The 21,923-nt window shown below is 40.6% G+C and overlaps 1 protein-coding gene across 2 annotated transcripts in view; it reads right to left on the reverse strand.

Moving 5' to 3' along the window:
• Positions 1 to 8,240: 8,240 nt before the first annotated feature.
• The window catches only part of SNAP25 (synaptosome associated protein 25), a 61,029-nt gene continuing 47,346 nt past the window's right edge, over positions 8,241 to 21,923 (reverse strand). Inside the window, exons 5-8 of one of the 2 annotated variants that reach the window (XM_021540276.2) lie at positions 19,673 to 19,790; positions 15,569 to 15,694; positions 13,342 to 13,486; positions 8,241 to 9,197 (exon numbers count right to left, since the gene is read on the reverse strand). In XM_021540276.2, the coding sequence (XP_021395951.1) occupies positions 9,129 to 9,197; positions 13,342 to 13,486; positions 15,569 to 15,694; positions 19,673 to 19,790 (458 nt within the window). In that variant the 3' untranslated portion in view covers positions 8,241 to 9,128. Of the gene's footprint in view, positions 9,198 to 13,341; positions 13,487 to 15,568; positions 15,695 to 19,417; positions 19,536 to 19,672; positions 19,791 to 21,923 lie in introns of both variants that reach the window. The other variant, XM_021540275.2, reaches the window with a different exon arrangement.

Here is a 21,923-nt window from a genome sequence, read left to right on the forward strand (position 1 = left end):
TTGATTCCTTTAATGTAAAAATAGATTTAATGTGGCTGGTCATTCAAGTAAGTAGAAAGAGACTTTATAGGAAGTACCACCCATGGCAGAGGGATATTTATATCTATGAGGCTATCAAGGATATTCTGTAAGAGATGGGCCGAACTCAAAGACTATACCAAACCCAAGAGATTTGGAGTTTTTGTGTTGTCACTTCAATAATCAATTCAGGCTGAAGTTCTGCCAGGAACATCTCAGTGAAGAGATGGACAGGACTTGGGTTAGAGAGCTGTCCCTTTCTTACTTGCCCTTCTGCCTTTTTTTTTTTGCCTTTCCTCAATCATCACCATTCCCAAGTTTGTGTAACTCACTGGCAGCAAGTCACTGTTCTTGCATATCCCTCAACCACTTGCACATTTCCATCATATTTAATTCTTGTAACCTGTGTGATGCACTTACTTTGTGTGCTTTGGGAACCATAACTTTATAAAAAGCTGATTGTATCACAGTGCTATAAAACACTCTAAGTAGACTCCTAATCCTAGAAAGTTTTCCCAGGACAGTGGCAGTTATTCAGAATTTTTGTTTGAAAAGGTGCTGTTGTTCACCTTCTTTGCTTTTCAGATTAATTTTGCTGTTACCTGGACACTGCATTGACTGAAGTAATTTGTCCTAGTTATTGGATTGAGTAATCCAATTTCTGCTTCAAAACTGAAATTTCAATATTAATAAATATTGAAACTACCATTTTTAATATTGAAACTACCTAATTTGCTGTGCTGGCTCAGTTTTAAATACTTCCCCAGCAGTCCCTGTGAGAAGACCCAGGAAGCAAGGAACAAATATTCTGCTTAGCTCTCTGTCACAGTTTCACAAAACCCATAAAATTTCTAGTATCGTTGCCTTCATCTTACACTTTGTGTACATTAAAAAGATTTTCTGTGTTTCAAAGTACTTGTGGAAATAATTTTGCAATTGTGTTCAGATGATTCCTACCCCTTATGGTATTCACAGCTTCAGGAGTTTATCTTAGGCAAGACGTATAGAACTGAGCATTTCCAGGAAATGCTGTACAGGGAACAGCAAGAGACAGTACACTTCAAGTATATTACAGTGGTTGAAATCCCACTCATCATTTCTCAGGTTTTCCTTAGTTTTATCAGACTGGAACTCCAAATGACTAACAGCAAGCTTGCTTGTTTTGGACAGTTAAATAAGGGATGAAAATCAAAGCTGCTACACAGCAATGCTAAAGTGTTATGTATGTCACTCCTTCAATAAGCCCAATCCTCAACAGCCATTCTCACTTCTAAAACTCTGCAGAAACACTGTGTGTGAGTGTTTGACCATAAATAGCAGGTGGATTTTGTTTGGCGTAGGATGACTTGTATCACTGCAGTCTCAAGGCAGCCATGAAAAAAGAGCTCTGTCAACACATTCGCCAGCTAGACTCAACTAAGATGAACCTTTGTCGTTAAGAGATGGCTGAAGGAAGATATTCCTGTGCCACTTCAGTTTCTCCCTCTGACGCAGGGATATTGACTCGAGAGCAGACTTGCCCACACCCAGTTCCTTTGGCCCAGCTGTGCCTTGCCCCTTGCCTGCTTGGGCTGAAGCTCATGGGGCAGCGATGGGCTGTATGTGCCTGTACCAGGGGGTGCTGGCCCCAGGAGCAGCCTGGGGGCACTGCTGTGACACAGGCACTGCTGTGCAGAGCATTTGATAGGCAGGGAGAACATCTGGCTGGCACCTCATGCGTAACAAGTCAGACCCTTCCCTGCATGAAACTGCTACTGGCTGAAGTTGAATTAAGAATTTTTAGTTCTCCTGTTTCTCTTTAAACAGGAATATTTTAAAGGGAGTTAGAAGCAAATATTTTGAATCAGTTACGGAGATATTTTGGTGGAGTTTTCTCCCTCTCCCAGATTGCTTTTTTTGGTTTATTTTTTACTATTGAGCATAGTCAGAAGTAATTAGAGTTATGTCATAGTACAGTAATGTGAAATCTGTAGGTTTCCAACTCAGCATCAACTGAGAGCCTGATCTTACTCAAGCCTGCTCACTAACGTAACTGTCCATCACCTTCTAGTGGGCAGTGTCCCTGTCCATGGCAGGGGATTGGAGCTAGATGATATTTAAGGTCCCTTCCAACCAAAAGCATTCTATGATTCTGTGTTTACAGGTCGCTGCTATGCAGTCCCTGCTGTTTGCTCCCTGCGCCTTTAAATGAGGTCACTGCAGAGCAGAAGGATGTCACAGGGCTATTGTAAATGCAGGTGAACCTGGTGGGAAGAAATGATGATGTCTGACTCCAGTTCAGAAGGCTGAATAATTTATTATAACTATACTATAATACATGAATATACTATTTAAAGGAGATACTAAAACTACATACCTACTTCTGACTACCATATCTAACTCATTCACAACTCGTGACCCTCTCGTGACAGTCCAGACACATGTGGATTGCATTGGCCATCAGGCTCAAACAATCCTCACCAGAATCCAATTAAGCAATCACCCCAGGTAAACAATTCTCTAAACACATTCCACATGAGAAAAACAAGGAGCAGAAATAGAAATTGTTTTATCTTTCTTCTCTTTGTGCACCTCTATGAAAAATCCTGAGAGAGAGAAGAATGTGCCTGCCACACAGGGCTATGCCTTGGGTGCCTTTGCAGCCACAGCAGCCACTCTGCTTTGCACTGTGGGTTTTACTGTGTCCATTTTGAGCTTGGATTTCTCCTCCTCTGCACCCTCCTCTGGCTCTTCCTCTTCTCCAGATGCCTGTCTTACCAGTGCTTCTGGTGGGTGTTTGGGACTTTAAAACTTAATTATACATTAGTTGGAGGGCAAATAGACTTTCTTTTTAACCTCAAGGCCAAGAAAGTCAATGAATATGGGTTGACTTCTAAGGTAAGGCTGTAGAGATTGCCTGAAAAAAGTAGCAGTTCATTAAATTTTATGTCCCTGATTAATTTGTCCTTATATTCTAATTTAATCCAAGAAACAGAAATGTGAGGTAGGCACTGAAAATATGGTTTAAGATAAAGGTTTAAGGCTAAATGTCATAATTATAGCTTCTGTTTCTTAAAAATTAACTTATCAGCATGGATTTTCTTGGAGTTTATAAACTGACTCTAAAGCAACCCAGGCTTTTGGGGTCCTGTCATCAGCTGGATTTATTATTGTTGATATGGTAAAGTCTGGGAATCCAGTACAGGGAAGTTAGAATAGGTAAGGTTTCTTGAAAACATTTTACTCGAGTTTGTCCTGTTGCTTTTGATGCCCAATGATCCCCTTAGCACAGTGGGATTTGTGCATGGTCATACTTTGGAAGCCTCATCAACCCCTCATGAAAGTGGAAATGAACTGGTTTGTTCCTTTTTAATGAAATTTTGATCAGAATTTGGATAGAAGACCTATTGTGTTTTAAGTAGAACTTACAGTTCCTGTATTTAAGGTAGCATTTAGCAAATTTGTTTAGGACTGCCTATAGCAAAGTTTACTAAATAATTTCCGATATAGTGTTTTTTTTTTTTTATGCCAACTTGAGGAGTTCTGGATTTAGCTTAAATAAACCCAACATTGGGTAGTTATTCTAGGTGGGAATGAGGGAAATCTACTTCATCTACCTGCTTTTTAATAGCACAAGTTTTAAAAGCTTCAGTAAAATAGTAATAAAAAATAAAAAGAAAAAAACCAAAACAAATGAACAAAAAAAAAAAAAAAAAAAAGAAAAAAAAAAAGCCTAAGGAAAACAAACAAATCAACCAAAACCGTAGTCTTGGTAGTTTTAATGAATGAAATTTGTGGAAGAAGGGAAAGTGAGCTGTTTTGTCTCTGTTAGGAAAGATTGTCCAGCTGTCTCATGAAGAAGCACTCACTACTTGTGCTGTGGACCAGAGGTATGAAATTTAGCAGCTGAAAGGTCTCTCATTTCTTGCCCTTCTGTCTTTCCCAGAGTGCTTGCCTGTCTGTCCTCGGCTATCCAAACATCTTTGTTTGCATCAGCCTATGGAAACTTTTTAGACTTTTTTGATAGACTATCTGAAAATTCTCCTGGCAGCACGCATTTTCTGGCTTTTGGGACTGTCAGAGCTGAGCCAAGGCTGCCTTGCAGGTGTCCTCTCATGACACTGGCATGGTGTTCAGCTGTGGAGAGAAAAGCCAGAGGCTGTTTATTTCTCTGGATCTTCTCTTCCTGAAATCTTGGAGGAGAGAGCCTGACTTGAAAGCCCAGGGGTAAAATCATGAAAGCGGAGGGATGAGAAGCAAGCAGAACGAGCGACATCAGTGGAGGCAGGTGAATTTGGCACCAGAAGAACAGGAAAGGAACAAGCAGCTGGGTGGGAGCTGTGGGAGCAGGAGGGACTGGGGTGAGCCAAGAGAAGCCAGGGGAGAGGAGCAGAGGCATGGGGAGCTCTGGAGCAGCAGCAGTGTGGCAGGAGCTGTGGTCTGGAAGGCGTGGAGCAAAGGCATTGCAAGGCTGGGAGCTAGCTATGGACGACTACCCACAGCCCTGTTTTGGAAAGGCAAGGAGGGAGCCCTGATCCCACAACCACCACTTCTCCAATTCAGCAAGGAGCTGGGAAGCACACCAGGAGAATGAGCCCCTCTCCATCTGCTACCCACTGCTTGACCAAATTGGTTACCCATTATGAGCAGAATTTGCATGGGCAGCAGTGAACTTGGAATAGATCCCAAATGTGTGGGAGCCAGCATGGTCCCACATAATGGTTTATTTTGATTTCTCTAACCGCCATCTTGTGGGGTTTGGTTTGATTTTTAATTTTTTGATGTTTCTTTTCTTTCAAGGGGGAGAGGGTATTTTGTATTTACTAAATAACATTCAAAACTGTTTGGTATTTTACAACACAAACATAATCTCTCTTAATACTGTTACAGAGAGATTCAACACTGGCAAAGTAAATTGTATGGAACCTGCTCCTCCAACCCCATCCAACCAGCCCAATGCCCTAACGTCTCAGCAGGGTTTCTCTCCTCTGTCTGCATTTCTTGTAGCTGTTTGCAGGTTTAAAAATACTCTGTGTTCCACAAACTTCCAAACAAAATGGCTCAACAGACAGCAGTCACATCCTACACACCTACGCCCACAGGCGCACACAGCAGCCATGCAGATACTTAAGCTGTCTCTAACACATGTAGTTTTCCTTATTACCAAGTACTAATCTCTTCCCTTTCCAATGCCTTTAAAATAAAAGTTATATGTGCATATGCACACACAGGAGAAGGAAGAAGGAGAGGAAAAAGTGTGTGGATTGGTTTATCTGCATTCAGATCCCTTAAATAAAAGTCTTTGGTGATCTCTGCACATTCAGGTCCAGATTCAAAGCCTGTGGAGGTTAGCAGCTAGTGTGGCACACAGAATATTTTGGAGGATAATTATCATCTCTATTTCTAGACAAAAAGTATATCTATAATAAGTGTGTCACATGGCACAGGCATCTCTCTCAGGGGGCGCTTTACAGTTTGCTGTGCAAACTCTGGCATATTTGGTTTTCTTCAGAAATAAAGAATGCATTTTGTCCATGTAAGCTAGTATAATTTACATTTCCTGAAAGCAAATTTAAATTAAGCAACATTGATTTTTTTAGTTATAGGTTTTCTTAATATATAGAGTAGTACCACTAGATCTTCAAGAATAAGACTTATTTTTTACTTTACTTTTGCATCAAATCCATTCACTTTTCATAACAGGTATTCTATCAAACCACAAGATGCTGAGTATTATCCATAGTTTCTTTTCTTGCATTGGTGTCAATCCAGAAAGCTGTAACACTCTTGAATTCAAAATCTGTGTTTATGCTAAGGTTGGGAATCCTAAAAGTTTTAAGGTTTCTTAGAGGCAACCCACTTTGATTTTTACTTACCTTTTTCAATTTTCTTTCTTAGTTTCTCCCAGATGAAATCAGATCAGATATTTGATGAAGATAATATATTTTTCTTTTTTTCATGAGTCATTACACTACTTATGAATTTTGTTCTGTTGAGGAATAACATTCAAATGTCCTTCATTGGAGATGTTTTTATATTGCCATTTCTCACCTAGGCTAGGAAAGGAGGAGAATGCATGAAGTGAAAGAAGTTTTTAATTGTTGATTTTTAGAGCTCAACAGACATTGTCTTTTTGTTTGATTTATGCAGCTGAGTGGTTTATTCAGCTATGCCACTTGAGAATATTAAAAACCCTTTCCCCTGTGACCACCTCAAACCAACAACACGAGGATCTTGCCATCCTAGAAACTGATGGTTCAATGGCATTAAAGATCTAGAAATAAGTGATAGCTTATCAAGCTTTGTGCCTTTCAATATGGCCATTTTTTCCTGGGGGAGGTGCAATTCCAGCCCCTTGCTCTGTCCCTTTCCTTTTAGTGAGCCTTGCCCTCAAGCAGGTAACTCTGCCCTGTGCTTGCTCAGCCTCAGTGAGAGGCTGCAGTGTATCAGGGACCCAGGGGCCAACCAGAGGGAGAAAGGGGACAAAAAGGGAAATGCCGCATTTCAGGCAGTGTTCTGCTTAAAACATATGGGGTTTGTCCCCTGTTGAGTCAGCTGCTGCACCACGGATTTGGGGTGCACAAACAAAAGCAGATTGTTGTAGTGATAAACTACATGAGATCAAGCCTTTCCTTGTATTCTTTCAAGAATAATTAATTGTAGAAGAGTCAATTTTCAAAAAATCAGAAATTCAAGAAACATATTTACTGGAATAATTTTCAGCCAGCTCATAGAAGACACTACAAGCAATAGAGGAGGATACAAAGACAGCTGCAATGAAACATTTCAAATTTTCTGTTCTTTAAGCTTCCCATTTGGCAAAAAGTTCTAATACTTTGGGTTTTGATCTTTGTTCAACATGAAAACAGATGTCAAAACATGTTCCTTCACAGCAACAGTTATACTTTTGATCAGCTTTAATGGCTTTTGGAAGTATGAGTTTCTTCTGATAAGGTACATTCTTATCAAATACAAAAAAAAATAATGCGTCCATTAACATCTTCATTTCTTTTATCTCTCACCCTTTGCAAATATCATTGTATTTGCATGTTCCCATTGTGATGCATTTTCCAATGATTGTTGCCCTCCCCCAGTAGGCTTTGACATTGCAGAATGATTGTACTGTCACAAAACTGGAATGCTCCAACAGACAGGATTAGAAATGGTCAGCAGATTAAAAGTGTTTGTTTGAAGTTTATTCTTTGGTTTGAAGTAGTGGGGGAAAATATTTGCATAAATGAATTTTTAATATATACCAAAAATAAAAAGCTGCTAAACTAAATGTAGCTTGTGTGCATTATCATGAATTTTTAATTATGCAAGCATTTATGTTCTTTATGTATTTTGACTTACGGCCATGTGAGACACATGAGTGAACTGTCACTCATGCAGAATTAATTCTAATTTGTCCATATAGGGCAAAATACCCTGGGAAAATACAAGAACACTTTTCATTGGCAGCAAACCCTAGTTGTTGTTAGTCATTTGAGAAAATTATTGTTAGCAGACTATCCAAATTCTGTAGGTCAAATCCTTCCTTGAAAAGAGGTGTATTAGCACATGACTAAATCCACTACAGGAATGGATTTTATCTACTAAGCAACTGTATCTTTCTGTACTAAAACATTTATGTCTTTTTTTTGGCAATCTGAGCCAGGTTATTTAAATTAACAGTTGCTTGGAATGTACCAAGTGTAATTTTGAGTGAAGTTAACTTTTCTACAGTATTGCAAACCAAAATCTTTCGTTTCCCACAAAACACAATACAAAAGCAGTTTGTAAAGAGTCTTTAGACTTTGCGCTTCTTCTCCCAGGTGAGTTGCAAATAAGAAGTTGTCACTGACACATAGGGCAACAAATGGATAAAGCAAGCTTGAATTCTGAGATCTATAATTTTTAATAATCTTTAAACTAGCTACAAAATGTCAATCACTTCACAAACTGACAGGAGACATAAGGAATTTTCATATTACATGCTGTAAATGATATTTACCTCACAGTTTATCTAGAGTTCATTCATTTAGGATTTTTAATTATTTTTAATTGTCAGCTACTAAACATCTCAGCAATTTGGTGTGCATAGCTCTAGGTAAGCAACAGAGAACTGTACCGATAACAAACACATGGGGATAGCGACTAGTAAAGAGAGAGCCTTATAAAAATTACATTTCTTTGCACCATTTCATATGGTAGTTGTTTCCTCCAAAAGATAGTCTTCAAAAGCAGCAGACAAACCCAATATATTACACTTATTTCTTTTTGTCTTTGACATATTTTCAGCCAAGCTTTTATTTTGCTGGCAATGGCTAAATGGTGAGTGCCAAATCCCTCTTTTTTTTCATAATTAAAAAAAATGATCATGATTAATAACTATATATATATCAACAAGAAAAAAGTGGCACAACTGCAAACTTGCTGGTATAACATAGTCCCAAAAGAGTCCGAATACTGAGCATGCTTTTGTTGTCATTGTTGGTGTGCTACTGCCATGGGAAAATTCTTGTTTAAGTAGGAGTCTAAAAGTCTATTTATTCCTCATGCATAACTGCATAAATCACATCACTTTTTAGTGCAATGCTTGTTATAGTAATATAATTCCACATTGTCTAATCATGAAATCATAACAACAGATAATGGCAATGAAGAACTGAAGACAGCAGGTTTAAGTGCTTAAACATCATGATATCCAAAGACAGGAGCATGGCAGTAGCTCTGTGGAATGTCACAGTTTTACAAGAACAATACTGTATATTTAAAGGTTAACAGCACGTTTAGCATTCCAACAGTGTTGTCATTCAGCAAACATCATTTAAAAAAAAAAGAAAAATGAGAAGGAAAAAAAAGGAAAGGAATCCAAAACATAAACAAGGAAAGGAAAGGAAGAACCCCAAAAAACATCATAGTGAGCTATAGCCATCAAATCAGCCCTATGTACAACCTTTGGAAAGAAAGATATCTAGAAAAAAATAATTACAAATATCATTTTTGGAAAGCTGACAAACTACACAGGACAACATTTACAATGGGGCTGATATGTGCATGTGTGCAAACCTAGTAGATAAATACCATGATAAAAGCATGAAGGTGCTGCCCTCCTGGACAGCATTAAAAGGAAATGCACTTCTCTGCATTTAACCACTGCCCAGCATCTTTGTTGCACGCTGGTTGGCTTCATCAATCCTGGTTTTGTTGGAATCAGCCTGGGGAAACACAAAGGAAAGAAAGAGATGAGTACAGGGAAGAAAGAGAGTATGACAGAAAAAAAGAATAAGGGGAAGAAAGACCCATATTCTTTTGGAATTTTGAAAGTGGGTACTTCCATAATTTTGGCTAGGTCATGGAAAAATGAAGCTTGATAATACTGGAGAGCTGCTTTTTATAGTGGTATTAGGGACCCAAAAGGAGATTACAGATTATCTGGTTTTACTTCATGTAGCCTTTGAGCAGAGCTTTTCTGTTTGTGGTCAGCTGCACTGAATCCTGTAAATGCTGTGCCACATCTGTAACTGGTGCTGTTGTCAGCACTGGTGGTACTGATGGTAATGGATGATGGCATGAGAACTGGTGGTGTGCATCTGCATTTTCTTGGGAAAAGCTTCAGAGCCCTCTAAGATTCAGTGGACTCAGACTGTGGTCTAATTTAGATCATCAGGTACTAGCCAAAACTAAAACTTGGTCAGTGTAGAGACTCCCAGAGCAGACAAGCTGGATCATCTGACATAGGGAATGCTGGCGAAGATAAATTTCTTTGAAAGATCAGCCTGGATATCCTTGCTCTGCATGTGAAAGGAAGGGAATAGGTGGGAGGGATGCCAGTACTCCAAAGTTCACCAATGTAGTTGCAAGAGAGAGTAGCCTCTTTCATTGGGCAGCAGTATAAACAAGAGTTAATAAAAGGCAGGGATTCTACTGTGATTTGAAGCAATCAAACTGCAATTTAGTCCAGCATAGACTGAGCCATTAACTGCAATGTTTTCCCTGGAGTAACACCTGCCATGATTATAAAATGCCATTAATAAAATGGCGCCACTTAGGAGGTTGGGGAGTTCTCTCTGAGTTTGAAGACGCTTTGACCATGACTTTCTGTAGCTCTGCAGAAGTTACTTTTGGAGACTAAAGACACTGTTTTAGCTGACAAAAATTGGCAAAACTCCACTCAACCTCACGTTGCCATGCCAACTTATTCTAGAGGAGGGACTAGGTAGAAAATACTTTCAATTTTTAAAACCAGGCCTGTGGGTAAGGTGAGAATTGTGTTGCTGCTTGAAAAGCATGAGTTCCAGTATCAAATACTTTCTCTGTTTTGATGGCTGCATTTTGTTAGCTTTGATGATTGTTCCCACATCTCTGGGGTGTATCCAAATTTTACAGATTTATTTTAAATCTCCAAGTTGCAAAGACAGAATGGTGAAGCAACTTTCCCACATGCATTTAAAAATCCTTTAAGACTGTTTATACTGATGTGCAATAAATCTTTCTTGCAATAAAAATATCTTGGGCTTTTCTCCATAATTGTTTTGGAAAGTGTTATGTATATTTTTAGTGCAGTAGCACGTGCCAGCTCCTCAACAAGTGTAAATCAGCAAAACTACTCATTACAAGCCACACTGCTTTATTGTAGCCATGAGTTTGACCTTGTCTACCACAGTACAATTTTGTGCGCTTTTGCCAAAACACTACCTAAACAGTTAATGGGTTGGAAGAAGTTACCTTTGTTACAAAATGCACGAATATTCATTGAACAGTGATTAAACCTCATGTCCCTAATGATGTTTGGACATTAGTGTCTGGTGGATGATGTTGAATTGAAGGTAGTGGGATTCTTTGTGCTCACCTTCCCACTTAGGTCAAGATAGAGTGATTTGAGCCCACTCTACTTTCTTCCCAGCCTCCTACTTATGGTAGCTGTTAGGGCTAGGCTCTTCTGGTGATGGTGTCATTTAACCTACTCATCACACTGTCATTTTGGTTTTTGTCCCTTTCTCTCTGATCTGAGGAAAGGATAAATAAAGCCTTTTATTCATTGCTGTCCTGATTACTGTGGATAGATCAGATTGCATCACTGCATTATGAGATTGTTCTGGTTTGGGTGCATGCATCCAGTATAACATAAATCCCTTAGGAGCATTTATGATGCACCCCAGGGTACTTTAGGCTGGATTTTTGATGTACCCAAACTTTTGAAAAGTGCGCCAACCAAGGGTCTTTCTAATGACCATAATCCACCCAAAGCAAAACCCTGGTAATGCTGTGAGGGGGACAAGGCTCTGTTGCCATATTTCATTGCAGAATGGATGTGTGTGCAACTGAGGTTTCGCTGTTATCCAGCTAACTATTATTTCTGTCTTTTATAGAGGGTTTTACTAATACATTGTGTTCCTTTTTCTAGTACCTCATTACTGTATGTCCTTACTCTGAGAAATTTGGCTTATTTTTCACTAAAACTGAAGACTGTCTTATTTTTGTGCTGCTCTCATGATGACTCCTCTGTGTACGATGCAATCCATCTTTCACAAATGTGTCACTGTTCCTTAGCCAAGGGCCCTGGGTGATTTCATGAATGCATTAGCTGCCAATATTATTTTGCCATTGCTGTACAAAGTGCCAAAGTCTGTGAGAAGACCACAGAGCTGTGGAAGACTGGTCCCTTGGGTCACTGCTCTCAGCATATACTGTTAGAGGTTTGGCCCATGTGCTTTATGTGCACACAGAGTCTGGTCAATGTTTTCAAAATCCAGATGTTCGCAAGCCTGAGCTGGTAGGAGAACTTGTTGGGCTTGCTGTAGTTTGGGATAGGATCATGCAGGCATGGGTAGGATGATTTCCATCCACAGGGCACATCTCCAGCCACTGTGACATGAGCAGGGGAGGTAGGAACACAATATTGCATGTCCTCATTGCTTTGAGATAAAAATGTATGTCATAGCCTTCTTATTTAAAGGTAGTCATAGTGTAGGCTGTATAAATTCCCTGTCCCTTCTCAAAGTATAGAGAGATGTGCTGCTTTTTAGTCCATTGCACATGAATAGCAGTAGTAAATCCTTCCCCCAATGTTTCTTGTTTTCCCAGAAGTATGAAATGGTGCATAATGGCATCCCAGCAATATTGTTCATTTTCCAGTACAGTCAAAAAAACACATACAGCTTTATAAAGCAAGACTTTTGACCAACACCATGCCACATGCTCTACCATGGCTGCCTCTCTATCAGGGATTATCTTCCCACAGTCAGACAATGTATACTTCACCCAGTTCTCTCCAGAATCTACCTCCAATAAGGAAAGCTCTTGGAGTGAATCCCTCAGTACAGTATTTTCCTTAATTTTTATTTCTAGGCTCTGATATAATTAACTGACATGAAAAACAGGCATGGGCATCCTGCTTGTTTGAGGAGGCATGCGTGTGTGAGAAGGCTCAAAAGCACCAGCTCTACCACTGGAGGTCAGAATTAACTCTAAGCACTACATGTAAGTCCTTGGGTTAGATCCTCAGGTTGTGTAAATCTCCATGGAAGTGGAGAGTTTTGTTGATTTACACCAGATGAAGATCTAGCCTCTTATGTCACATCAGCCTGCCTGTGCCTGGAGCTCTGCCAGTACCAATGCAGATGGCCTGCAGATCTTGGGATCTTAGGATGGCAGTGAGATCACAGCCAGGCTTGGAAGGGGCTGCTCTCTGCTTCAAAAATCTGCAGTGCAGGTCTGGCACTTGAACGGTGCTCTCTGCCTTTTTACATGGTGATTTTTCAGAACTAATGCTGAGCTTTTGTGTTCCACTGGAGCTGTGTGGGGCCCAATTATTTATAAATATATATACACACACACACCCTCTCCCAAGAGAGCAGGTAGATCTCTGTCCTAATGTTGTTATAAGCAGCACAACAAAACTGCCTGCACTGTTACCATATGGCAAAACTTTGCTTAATAAATCCCCATCCTTCTTTGAAGACTGGTCCCCCAAGCAGGTGATCTAATCCTGAGCTGCTCATGGAGTTTCCGAGGAAGGAGAAGCCCAGGAGGATTTAAAACTTTCCAGGAAGTGCCAGGACAGTCAGATCCAAGACCCACAGTTCAGCATAGCTCAGGGCACTTGTCCTTTTTCAGAGCTATTGCAGGAGCATTGGTGTCTGCTAAGGGGTCCCCTTGCACCTGTGTGGCAAACTCAACAGGAAGGGTTCAACCCAGCCTGCACTGGAGGTGCAGATTCACAGCAACGAGCTCTGCTATGGCCCAACATTTGGAGGGAGAAGAGAGGAGCTATTCTGCCCCTTGTCTTTTTCAGGCCCATGCTTGGAGAAGGGAAAACAGAGCCCCTTTTGGGGTCCTCACAGAAATGGCAGCTCTTACCTTCTCCATAATCCTGTCAATCTGGCGATTCTGTGTGTCAATCTCGTTGCCCATGTCCAAGGCCATGTGACGTAAGTTGCCAATGATGCCGCTGACCTGCTCCAGGTTCTCATCCATTTCATTTTCCCGGGCATCATTTGTTACCCTGGGAACAAAAACCCATTTCTTTAAAGCAGAGACAGGAGATTCCCCCTGAAACTGTGATTCACCCGAAACCTCCACTGCATCCTTCATTGCTTGTCACCTGAGGAGGAGGCTGCTGTGCTCAGCTTTGAACAAAAGGGATTAATGAGTAGATAACCTGAAAAATGTTACATGCTTATTTTTTGGATGTTGGGCTCAATTATCTGAGTTATCAGTGCTCTGTTTATACTGCTCATGTCTGCTGTTGGTAGAGGTGTTGTTGTCTGAGCTTACCTGTACCACATGCTGCAGCTCTCTGCAGTGATCATCCTCCCCAAAGAATGAAAGCGTGCTCCATATGGATCTGTGTGTGGTTACCATTCATGGGAAATGCTGGAAGGTGGTAGAATTACAGTGATAGCAGCTCCCCTCCCTGGACTGCTAATGAATACTGTCCAGTCCTTGTATGCCTGGGGCTACAGAGATACTGGGGAAGAGGTGCTTCAGCTGTGAAATCCTGACCTAAAATCATATTTAATTAACTGTATTTCTGGTGAAAGACAGAAGCACAATTTCCTGCACAATCTCAGATTTACTGGCTTTAGTAAAGATCATTTATCTCTCAATCTTAGCACCATCTCTGGCAGTTGTTTGCTTTTTGGAAGGAAAAACTTGTGCTTGAGCCAAGGACCAGTTCAACTCCCCAGTGATTCAAGAGACAGATGGTGACTGAAGCTGGGAAAAGCCAGGTCCATGGGTTCCACTCAGAAAATTGCTACTTTGAGTCTCTTATGCAGTTTGTGTTCATGTAGGTGCCCATGTAGGCTATTTGCAGAACAGTCATGGTGCAGCGTAACTTCCTTCACTGCTCTTCTATTAACATGCCACAGCCTTCATTTTGGTGGGGCTGCCATCCAGAAATTTAGAAAAAAAAGTGAATGGCAGACTCATCAAACTTAAATGGCAACTCCATCCCACGCTTCAGATTGTATGACAGCATTGTTTCTATCATACTGATTTCCCTTTATCACAGCAGCCAAAAAAATAAGTGGATAATAGTTTTTGGAAAGATAATTACTTATTAAACTAGTGTCCTTAATCTTCAGAGATCAAAGCTTTGCCTACTGGTATGCTGACAGCATTGTCAGCTAAATACATGCCCCGTAAACTCCATAATCAGTAGGTACTTCTGCTGGATCCCTGTGTGTCGTGGGAAATTTGAAGTGGGGCTGCCTTTAATATAGCTGTGTGCATCAAAATGGCTTTGATTTGAAAGCCCAGGGATTCCCACTCTGTTCCTCCATAGCTGTGGCTTCCCAGCAGCTGAGGAATGGAGCATCATTCCCCATGCAGTGAGGTTTTGAGGACGCTCAAGAGCAGGGGAGGGGTGCACCTCTAGTTTAAAGTGTTCCTCAAGTTCTGTGCTTAGCTCGATGCTTTGGCAGGAAGCCTGAAGCTTTTTTGTTGTTGAAAAGAAAGGGAAAGCTGCTGGATGCTTTGGTACATCTTCTGGCAAGGAGGGATAATGGGCACTACATGCCTTGAGACATAATAGCAATAAACTAGTATTTATCTGACACTTCATCTCTGAGGCGTTTGACAAGTGTCATTAGCGAGACCCTTGATAAGGCCCCCAGGACAAGTGTCCACACAGGGAGATGGAGTGACAAGGACAGTGCTGGCTGGCCATGGCTGTCTGCACCCTCACAGTGCTGCTGTGAAATAAATAAACAGACTTTCATTTATTATTGCCCACATCTGAACAGTCTCAAAAATAAAGGTTTGGGCTTGTGTTTTCAAGCATCTTCTGGTTCTCAGACCCTTATTTCCAGGATTTCCAGCAAGGTCCCCATCCTTTGCACTAGAGCTCAGGTGACCCTCAGGCCAAGGATAAGTCCCTGGATGCAGTAAACCTTTAGGATGTGTCTGAGTCACCGTCAACCTGAATCCGAGCACCACTTGGTGGAAAATCCTGGCTCCATCACATTTCCCAGCACCTCTGAAGGAGTTAATGAGCACCACAGAACTCATGACCATATGGAAGCAATCTAAATATATCAGTGACAAGGAGAACAGAGAGAAAACAGTGGATAAAAAGGCTCACCTGCGGATAAAGCCACCACTGATGGCCATCTGCTCCCGTTCATCTACGACACGTGCAGGCTGGCTGGCTACAACACCATCCTGATTATTGCCCCAGGCCTTTTTGTAAGCATCACTTGATTTAAGCCTATGCAAAAAAGATGATGAGTAACAAAGTACCAAGTGCACAAGGACAAATGCAAAACTCTTTACCTCTCCAAGCTAAAAGCTGAATCAAGCAAATGAGTTTTCAGATAGAGGGTCATTGTTTGTATACCGATATATCATAATGCTGAATAAAAGGAGGGGGTGGGTTTTTTGATTATTTTTTACTTTACTGCCACAACAGTGATGGTCAGAGGTTTAGTTTCCAATAGGGTGAATTGCAGTTGTCATGTCTACAACATTGCACACAGGTTTTTGTATGTTGACTTAGTTTCTGGAATGAAGGAAAATTAAAAAAAAAAAAAAAAGAAAAAAGGAAAAAGAGAAGAAATACAGATAAGTAGAAAACATTGTTTCATTTCAGTGACACATATGTTTTGACATCAAACACAGAAGACGTACTGGCAGACAGACATAAAAACAGAACTGCCAAGTATAGTGTGTACATCACATCACAGCAACACACCCTCTTAGAGAAAAACAGATTTGGCTACAATTTATAACATTTCACCATGCAGAATATTTGGCTTCTGATGATATTTTTTTCAATGTATATGTGGCACAGTAGGCATTAAAAGCCACTAACTTTTCCAAAGGTGATTTGGGGATGATTTTATCATAGGGTTCATTAGATTTTTCAAATAATATATCGGTACTTGAAAATAGTAATCATACATCGACAGTTGATGTACAAACCTTTGTCCACAGAGACAAAAAGTAAAATAGGCAGAAGTGAAATGAGTGCAGGAGAATATAAAAGATACAAGCAATCTAGCATCAGAAAGGGAAATTTTTCTACATTTTTCTTCATGCACCAGCTACAGGCATGAATAAGAAGTAAAGCATTCTCACTAAGCACAGTTGCCCCAATAGTTCATCATACCCTCAATGCATCAGCATTAACAGCCTTCACAATAAGCAAGACACAGGCAAAAAAGGATCATCACTTCCTTCAGGAGTTTTAAACCACAGGACTTCAAAAATAGCAACTTGTTATATTTGTATTTTGTGGCAGTTAAATTAACCTTCAGAGAGCCATTTTTGACTGAGCTGCCATGGATAGAAAATTAAAATCCAGGCACCCCTAGAGCAGCAGATTGACACGTGCAGCTATTCAGGGCTGCTGTCATTGGGGTCACCAGACAAGACTGAACATTTTAAGAGGGGAATATAACGATTTGGGGTCCACAGGTATAAGTTCGTGATTTTATTCTGGAAATGGGTCCGTTTCCAACAAAACCCCTGGGAGCTGCAAATCTCTGTGGTTTCCCTATTCCTTGGTCAGCTCCAATCAGTCCTATAAACAGCCCTGTGGCTTGGATTTTGGGGGAGGAACTGAACGTGCTTCTGGGAGATTTGGGAAAGGACATGACAAACCCATCTCTGGTGTCATATTCTCTCCATGCCCCCTGAAGCAGCTCAGTTTTAAATAAGCCTGAAGATGTGTTGTATGATTCAATATAGAATTAAAATATAGATTACAAGAGGATCTTTCCTACTCATCTGTTCTGTTGCTTATCTCCTATTAAAGTTTGTGAAGACTATTTATAAATAGGATGGTTGGCTTGTTTAATTTTAGTTCTCTGAAATTATACATCAGATTTGGCAGTTCTAAAATGTCTGAAACTCAGTCTCTTGCTGCAGATACATTTACAGGGTTTACCTGTTCTTTAGACCTGTGCAACTTTGTCAGTGAGACAGTTTCTGTGTTTGAGGTAAAAGATTTTATACACCCAGAATTTGATCTGTTGTTTTCTTGTGGACTTCCAATTAAAGTCAACAGGTGGAGCTTGGATCTGCTCATGGTCAATAGCAGTTGTCCTTTCGAATGCAACCTGGTCAAAGTTCCGTTCTGTTGGCATTTTTGGTCTCCTAAGAATGTAGGATCAAGCTTTACAGATTTTTATGGCTCAGAGAACTGTACTGTCACTGTATATCAGGGTAGAGTTACATGTGAAATGGATAATGATTTTATAAATATATGCCATTAATCTCCCACCAGTCAGAAGAGCTTTAGGGGATCATGGTGATTCTGATGCCCAGAACTGTATGGATTTCTCTCTCTCCCACACTCCACTCCTCAGAAGATCATCTTATCTGTACCAGTGGGGCCCTGGCTTAGCAACTCAGGGAACAGTCTCTAAAACCATTCTTCACCCATCCTCTGAGCATTGGTTAGCAATGCTGCTCTCTGAAATATGGCTGCAAACTGATCGGGTTAGAATGCCTTAGAGAAGGGAAGAGACCCCTTTACAAATTATGCCCATTATGTCCCCTGCAGAATCATTCTGTTCTTGCAGCATGACGCTGCAGCCGTAGCAAAGTGCCAAATGTTTTAGTGCCACATGCCAGGTGCTAATCCCATTGCTGTCACATGTCTGGCTGTCAGTTCTGAGCTTTTACAGCTTGTACAGTGTGGGAGAGGTGAAGTTTCTGCTGCATTTGTACCTGCAGCTCTTGTGCACCAGCTCCTCTGGTGCAGGGCAGTAAGGGCTGCAGGCTGTCAGAACTCATACACCTTGCAAAAGTGGTGTATGCAGCCCTTCCTGTTCCTCCTGCCCCCTCTCCCATTGCACATCAAGGCTATAATAATTCTGGGCAAAATGTTTATGCCAAAAAAGTATTCAGGGCTTGATACAAAGTAAAAAACACCTGAGGCCTTATCTGTATTGTGTCCCAAGGGAATTAACTTCAAAACAAATGTGATTGATAAGGCAAAACCCTAGTCCTGCTCCTCTGATTTTTGGTAAAATGACAGCTCTCTTTCCTTTTGGTTTTGATAATCAGGGTAGGATCAGGCTTTGGCTGTGAAAAAAATTCACATAGAAAGGGAATTTAATACTACAGCAACCCTTCTCTCTTTGTTTCCGGCACAATCTCTGGCCAACCATTTAAGACAGTTTTCACTGCAACCTAGTTTCATGCCTACTCACTGCATGCTGGATTTGCCATTCCTCAAGGACTTTGCGTTGGTTCCCAATCTCCTAGACCCGCATAACCGCACATCACATTTTCATTTGGCATTTAAAACAAGCTTGGCATTACTTGGAGGACAGTTTCGTTCAAGTGTGATGGCATGCAAGCAAATTCTATGCATTTCAACATTTCTGCTTAGTGTACGTGCTACCCAAACGAGAGAAATTTGGCGTGTTGAGGTTTTGTCAAATTTTTTGCCTGTGGCAGGATGAAAACCATTTCAAGTTGGGTTCCAATTATGAAATGTCACATCTCTTTCAAGATCTTATCAAGGACTATTTCTGCTGAACAATGAAAAAAGCTGTGATTTTCATCCACAATTTTGAACAATATTTAGTATGACCTCTTCCACATTTTTTCAGCTCTTTTGTTTATAAAACTTGTTCATGAAAATATGTTTCAGAATTTAGAGTGTCCAGGAATAAGGTAGCCCCAATTGTTTTTGTTCGCTGGAAAATGGAACCACTCAGTACACTTTGTGTAAAATGTTGAAACTTTTACCATTAAAAGGTGTTGACAGTGAAGCTTTCACTGCAGTATGCCTGATTTTAATGCATCTACAATAATTCCCAGTCAGTTGTCTATGCTATGAAATGAATGCATTTGAACCAGAATCATTTTTTCTGCATGCCACATGCTCATCCTGTCCATGTGCCTAGCAAGGATGAGCTTCACAAGGCCTTTGGGATCAGCCTTAAGTGCTCAAAGAGATGAGGCAGGCAGCACCTACTTGTTACATGGACAGACACAAAGACCACAGAATTTTCCTAGGTCCGTCAAATTCTTTTCTGCTTCTTTCATGTCCTTATTGATTTGGTCCATTCCCTCTTCGATGCGTTCCAGTTGTTCTGATTAAACACAAGTATTTTATCCCCACAGAATGAAGCAGATGGAAAAGGACAAAGAAAAAAAAGACAAAAACTTCAGACATTCACTGTGACAAAAAACTGGACACCACATAGCAGAGCCGGTACCCAGTACCTACTTGTTACAAGGACATATGAAAAGGCCACAGCATTTCCCTAAATCTTTTAAATTTTTCTCGGCCTCCTTCATGTCTTGGTTGATATGGTTCATGCCTTCTTCAACACGATCGAGTTGTTCTGGTCAGGACAAAGGGATGACAGTGTGGAATGAATTGTATTTTTGTTGCTTTGATTTTGTCTTCAACAGAACATGAAAAATGACCATGTAGAACCGAGTTAATAATGACATTACAATGCATTAATCTGGGCTGATGCATTGCTGAAAGGATGTATGCTGCATTGGATGCTGAAGATTTTTTTATTAGTATGGGAAGAATAAAACAAAGGAGAAATTTATTTTAAATATATTAATATAAAAAAGACGTAATGATGTAGAAAGGAAGGGTTATAAAGTTCAAGGTCCAAAAACATAATACAATACATCAACTTACTAAGACACAATGACATCCAGGAGGAAAGAAAGATAGTGTTATTATTTTGCATTTATGTATGTTAATATTAGAGAAAAGAAGTCCTTCCATGGAAAATGCTTCTGTTACTTACTCTTACAAATGCCTTGGAATTAGGTGGGTTTGGGCAGCACAAGTGCTGTGGCCAGTGAGTGAGAGAGTTGGTAGTTAATGGTAGTGGTAATGGAGCGAGTTGTTAAGGGCTTGTGTCAAGGTGCCCTTTCTTCCAGAGGCAGAAAAAACAGACCTGCCACTTCGACTGGTGCTGGATATTGATCTCTAGTCTGAGTGTGGCCTCAGGGATGGTTTTCTTCCCTGTGTGGGTGCTGCAAACCAGGAGTAACCTCATGAGCACAGAACAATTGAAACCACTGTGGGAGCCCAATGCTCTCTGCAAGAGTGTCACCGGCTGTGGCCCTGAGGGGCCTTAGGAAACAGGCACTGGGTGAAGACTCATGTTTGCAGTGGGATCACTTCTGCTTTGCTCCAGGGCAAGTTAAGAAGCACCAGGCCCAGAAACCAGCCACATATAGACCCTGTCTCTCCGCTGGCATTAAACAATTTTTGGCAAATTTCCACCTACGGCTGATGGGTTTTCTTAGTGACTTGGTTTTCTAAGTGAATTGGTGGCTCAGAATAACTTTAATGTGTTCATTTTTTTCACTTTTAAAGCTGGGGAAAATGTCCTGGAGGAACAGAATGCCATGACACAAAAGTGTAGGAACAGGATTCTCTGCTGAGGTAAACAGATATGGGTCCAATTGGATCAAGGGCCTTGTGTGGAGTCTGCTGTAGGGACAGCATTTTACGTGGGATTTACATTTTACACCATTTGATCCCAAAGGATAGACTCAGATGCTGCCCAGGATCAGAACTGTACTTGGAATGGCATTTCAATCCATTAAAAATCATAACTGTAATTAACGAGGAAAAGTAAAGCAATCTCAGTAAAACACAAATACATCCCTAGTCCCCATATGGAATAGAAAAACACTGAATTAGACTGTAGAGAACTAAGAGGGGTGGTTATGGAAGGAATTTAATGTCATCCCTGATTTTAATTGAGTCCTATCCAAAAAAAAAAAAAAAAAAAAAGAAGAAGAAAATTTTAGAAGAAAAATCATATGCATATTGACGTCAGTAAAAAGCTCCTCTTAACTTCTTTGAGAACATGAAGATGCCTAATTTCTTACTTGGGTTTTTAATAACAATTGAAGTTTAGCTTTTCAAAGCTTTCTGGGGGGTTTAGACACCCAGTTCCCATTAAAATTAATTTTATTTAATTAATTTTAATGGGAAACAGGAACCTCACCCCTTGAGGGCCTAGAAAATCCTGGACTAAATTATTCAAGTTGGAATAATTCAAGCATTGAAATTGTGCTCTTTTTTTAATTCTTGCATGACACTGGGCTTTGAGAAGGAGAGGTGCCATGTCATCAGCCTTTCTGCTGTCAGTTCTCATTCTCCTCAGCTGGATGGGCCTCTCTCCTGGTAACATGGGAGTTATCAATCCCAAATCCAAGGATATATTTAGAGTATCAGAGTTACCTGGCACTGCCCTCTAAAAGGGGCACATACTGTAAGCAAAGGATTGGGAAACCAAGAAGGAAACCTGAGAGAGGGACTGCACATGTTCAGCCAGGTAAAATGCTGAGCTGAGAACCAGAAAAGCAAGGTTGGATTGTCTTAATGCACATTATAATGTAGACTTCAGCAGAAGCTTTGGTTGGTGTCCGTAGGCACAGATTGTTGTTCTCATCAGAAATGTGAGCCTGGGGTAGAAGGGGACACCCTCCTTGTA

This window comes from Lonchura striata, chromosome 3 (genome assembly GCF_046129695.1).
Source record: "Lonchura striata isolate bLonStr1 chromosome 3, bLonStr1.mat, whole genome shotgun sequence".
Lineage (NCBI taxonomy): Eukaryota > Metazoa > Chordata > Aves > Passeriformes > Estrildidae > Lonchura > Lonchura striata.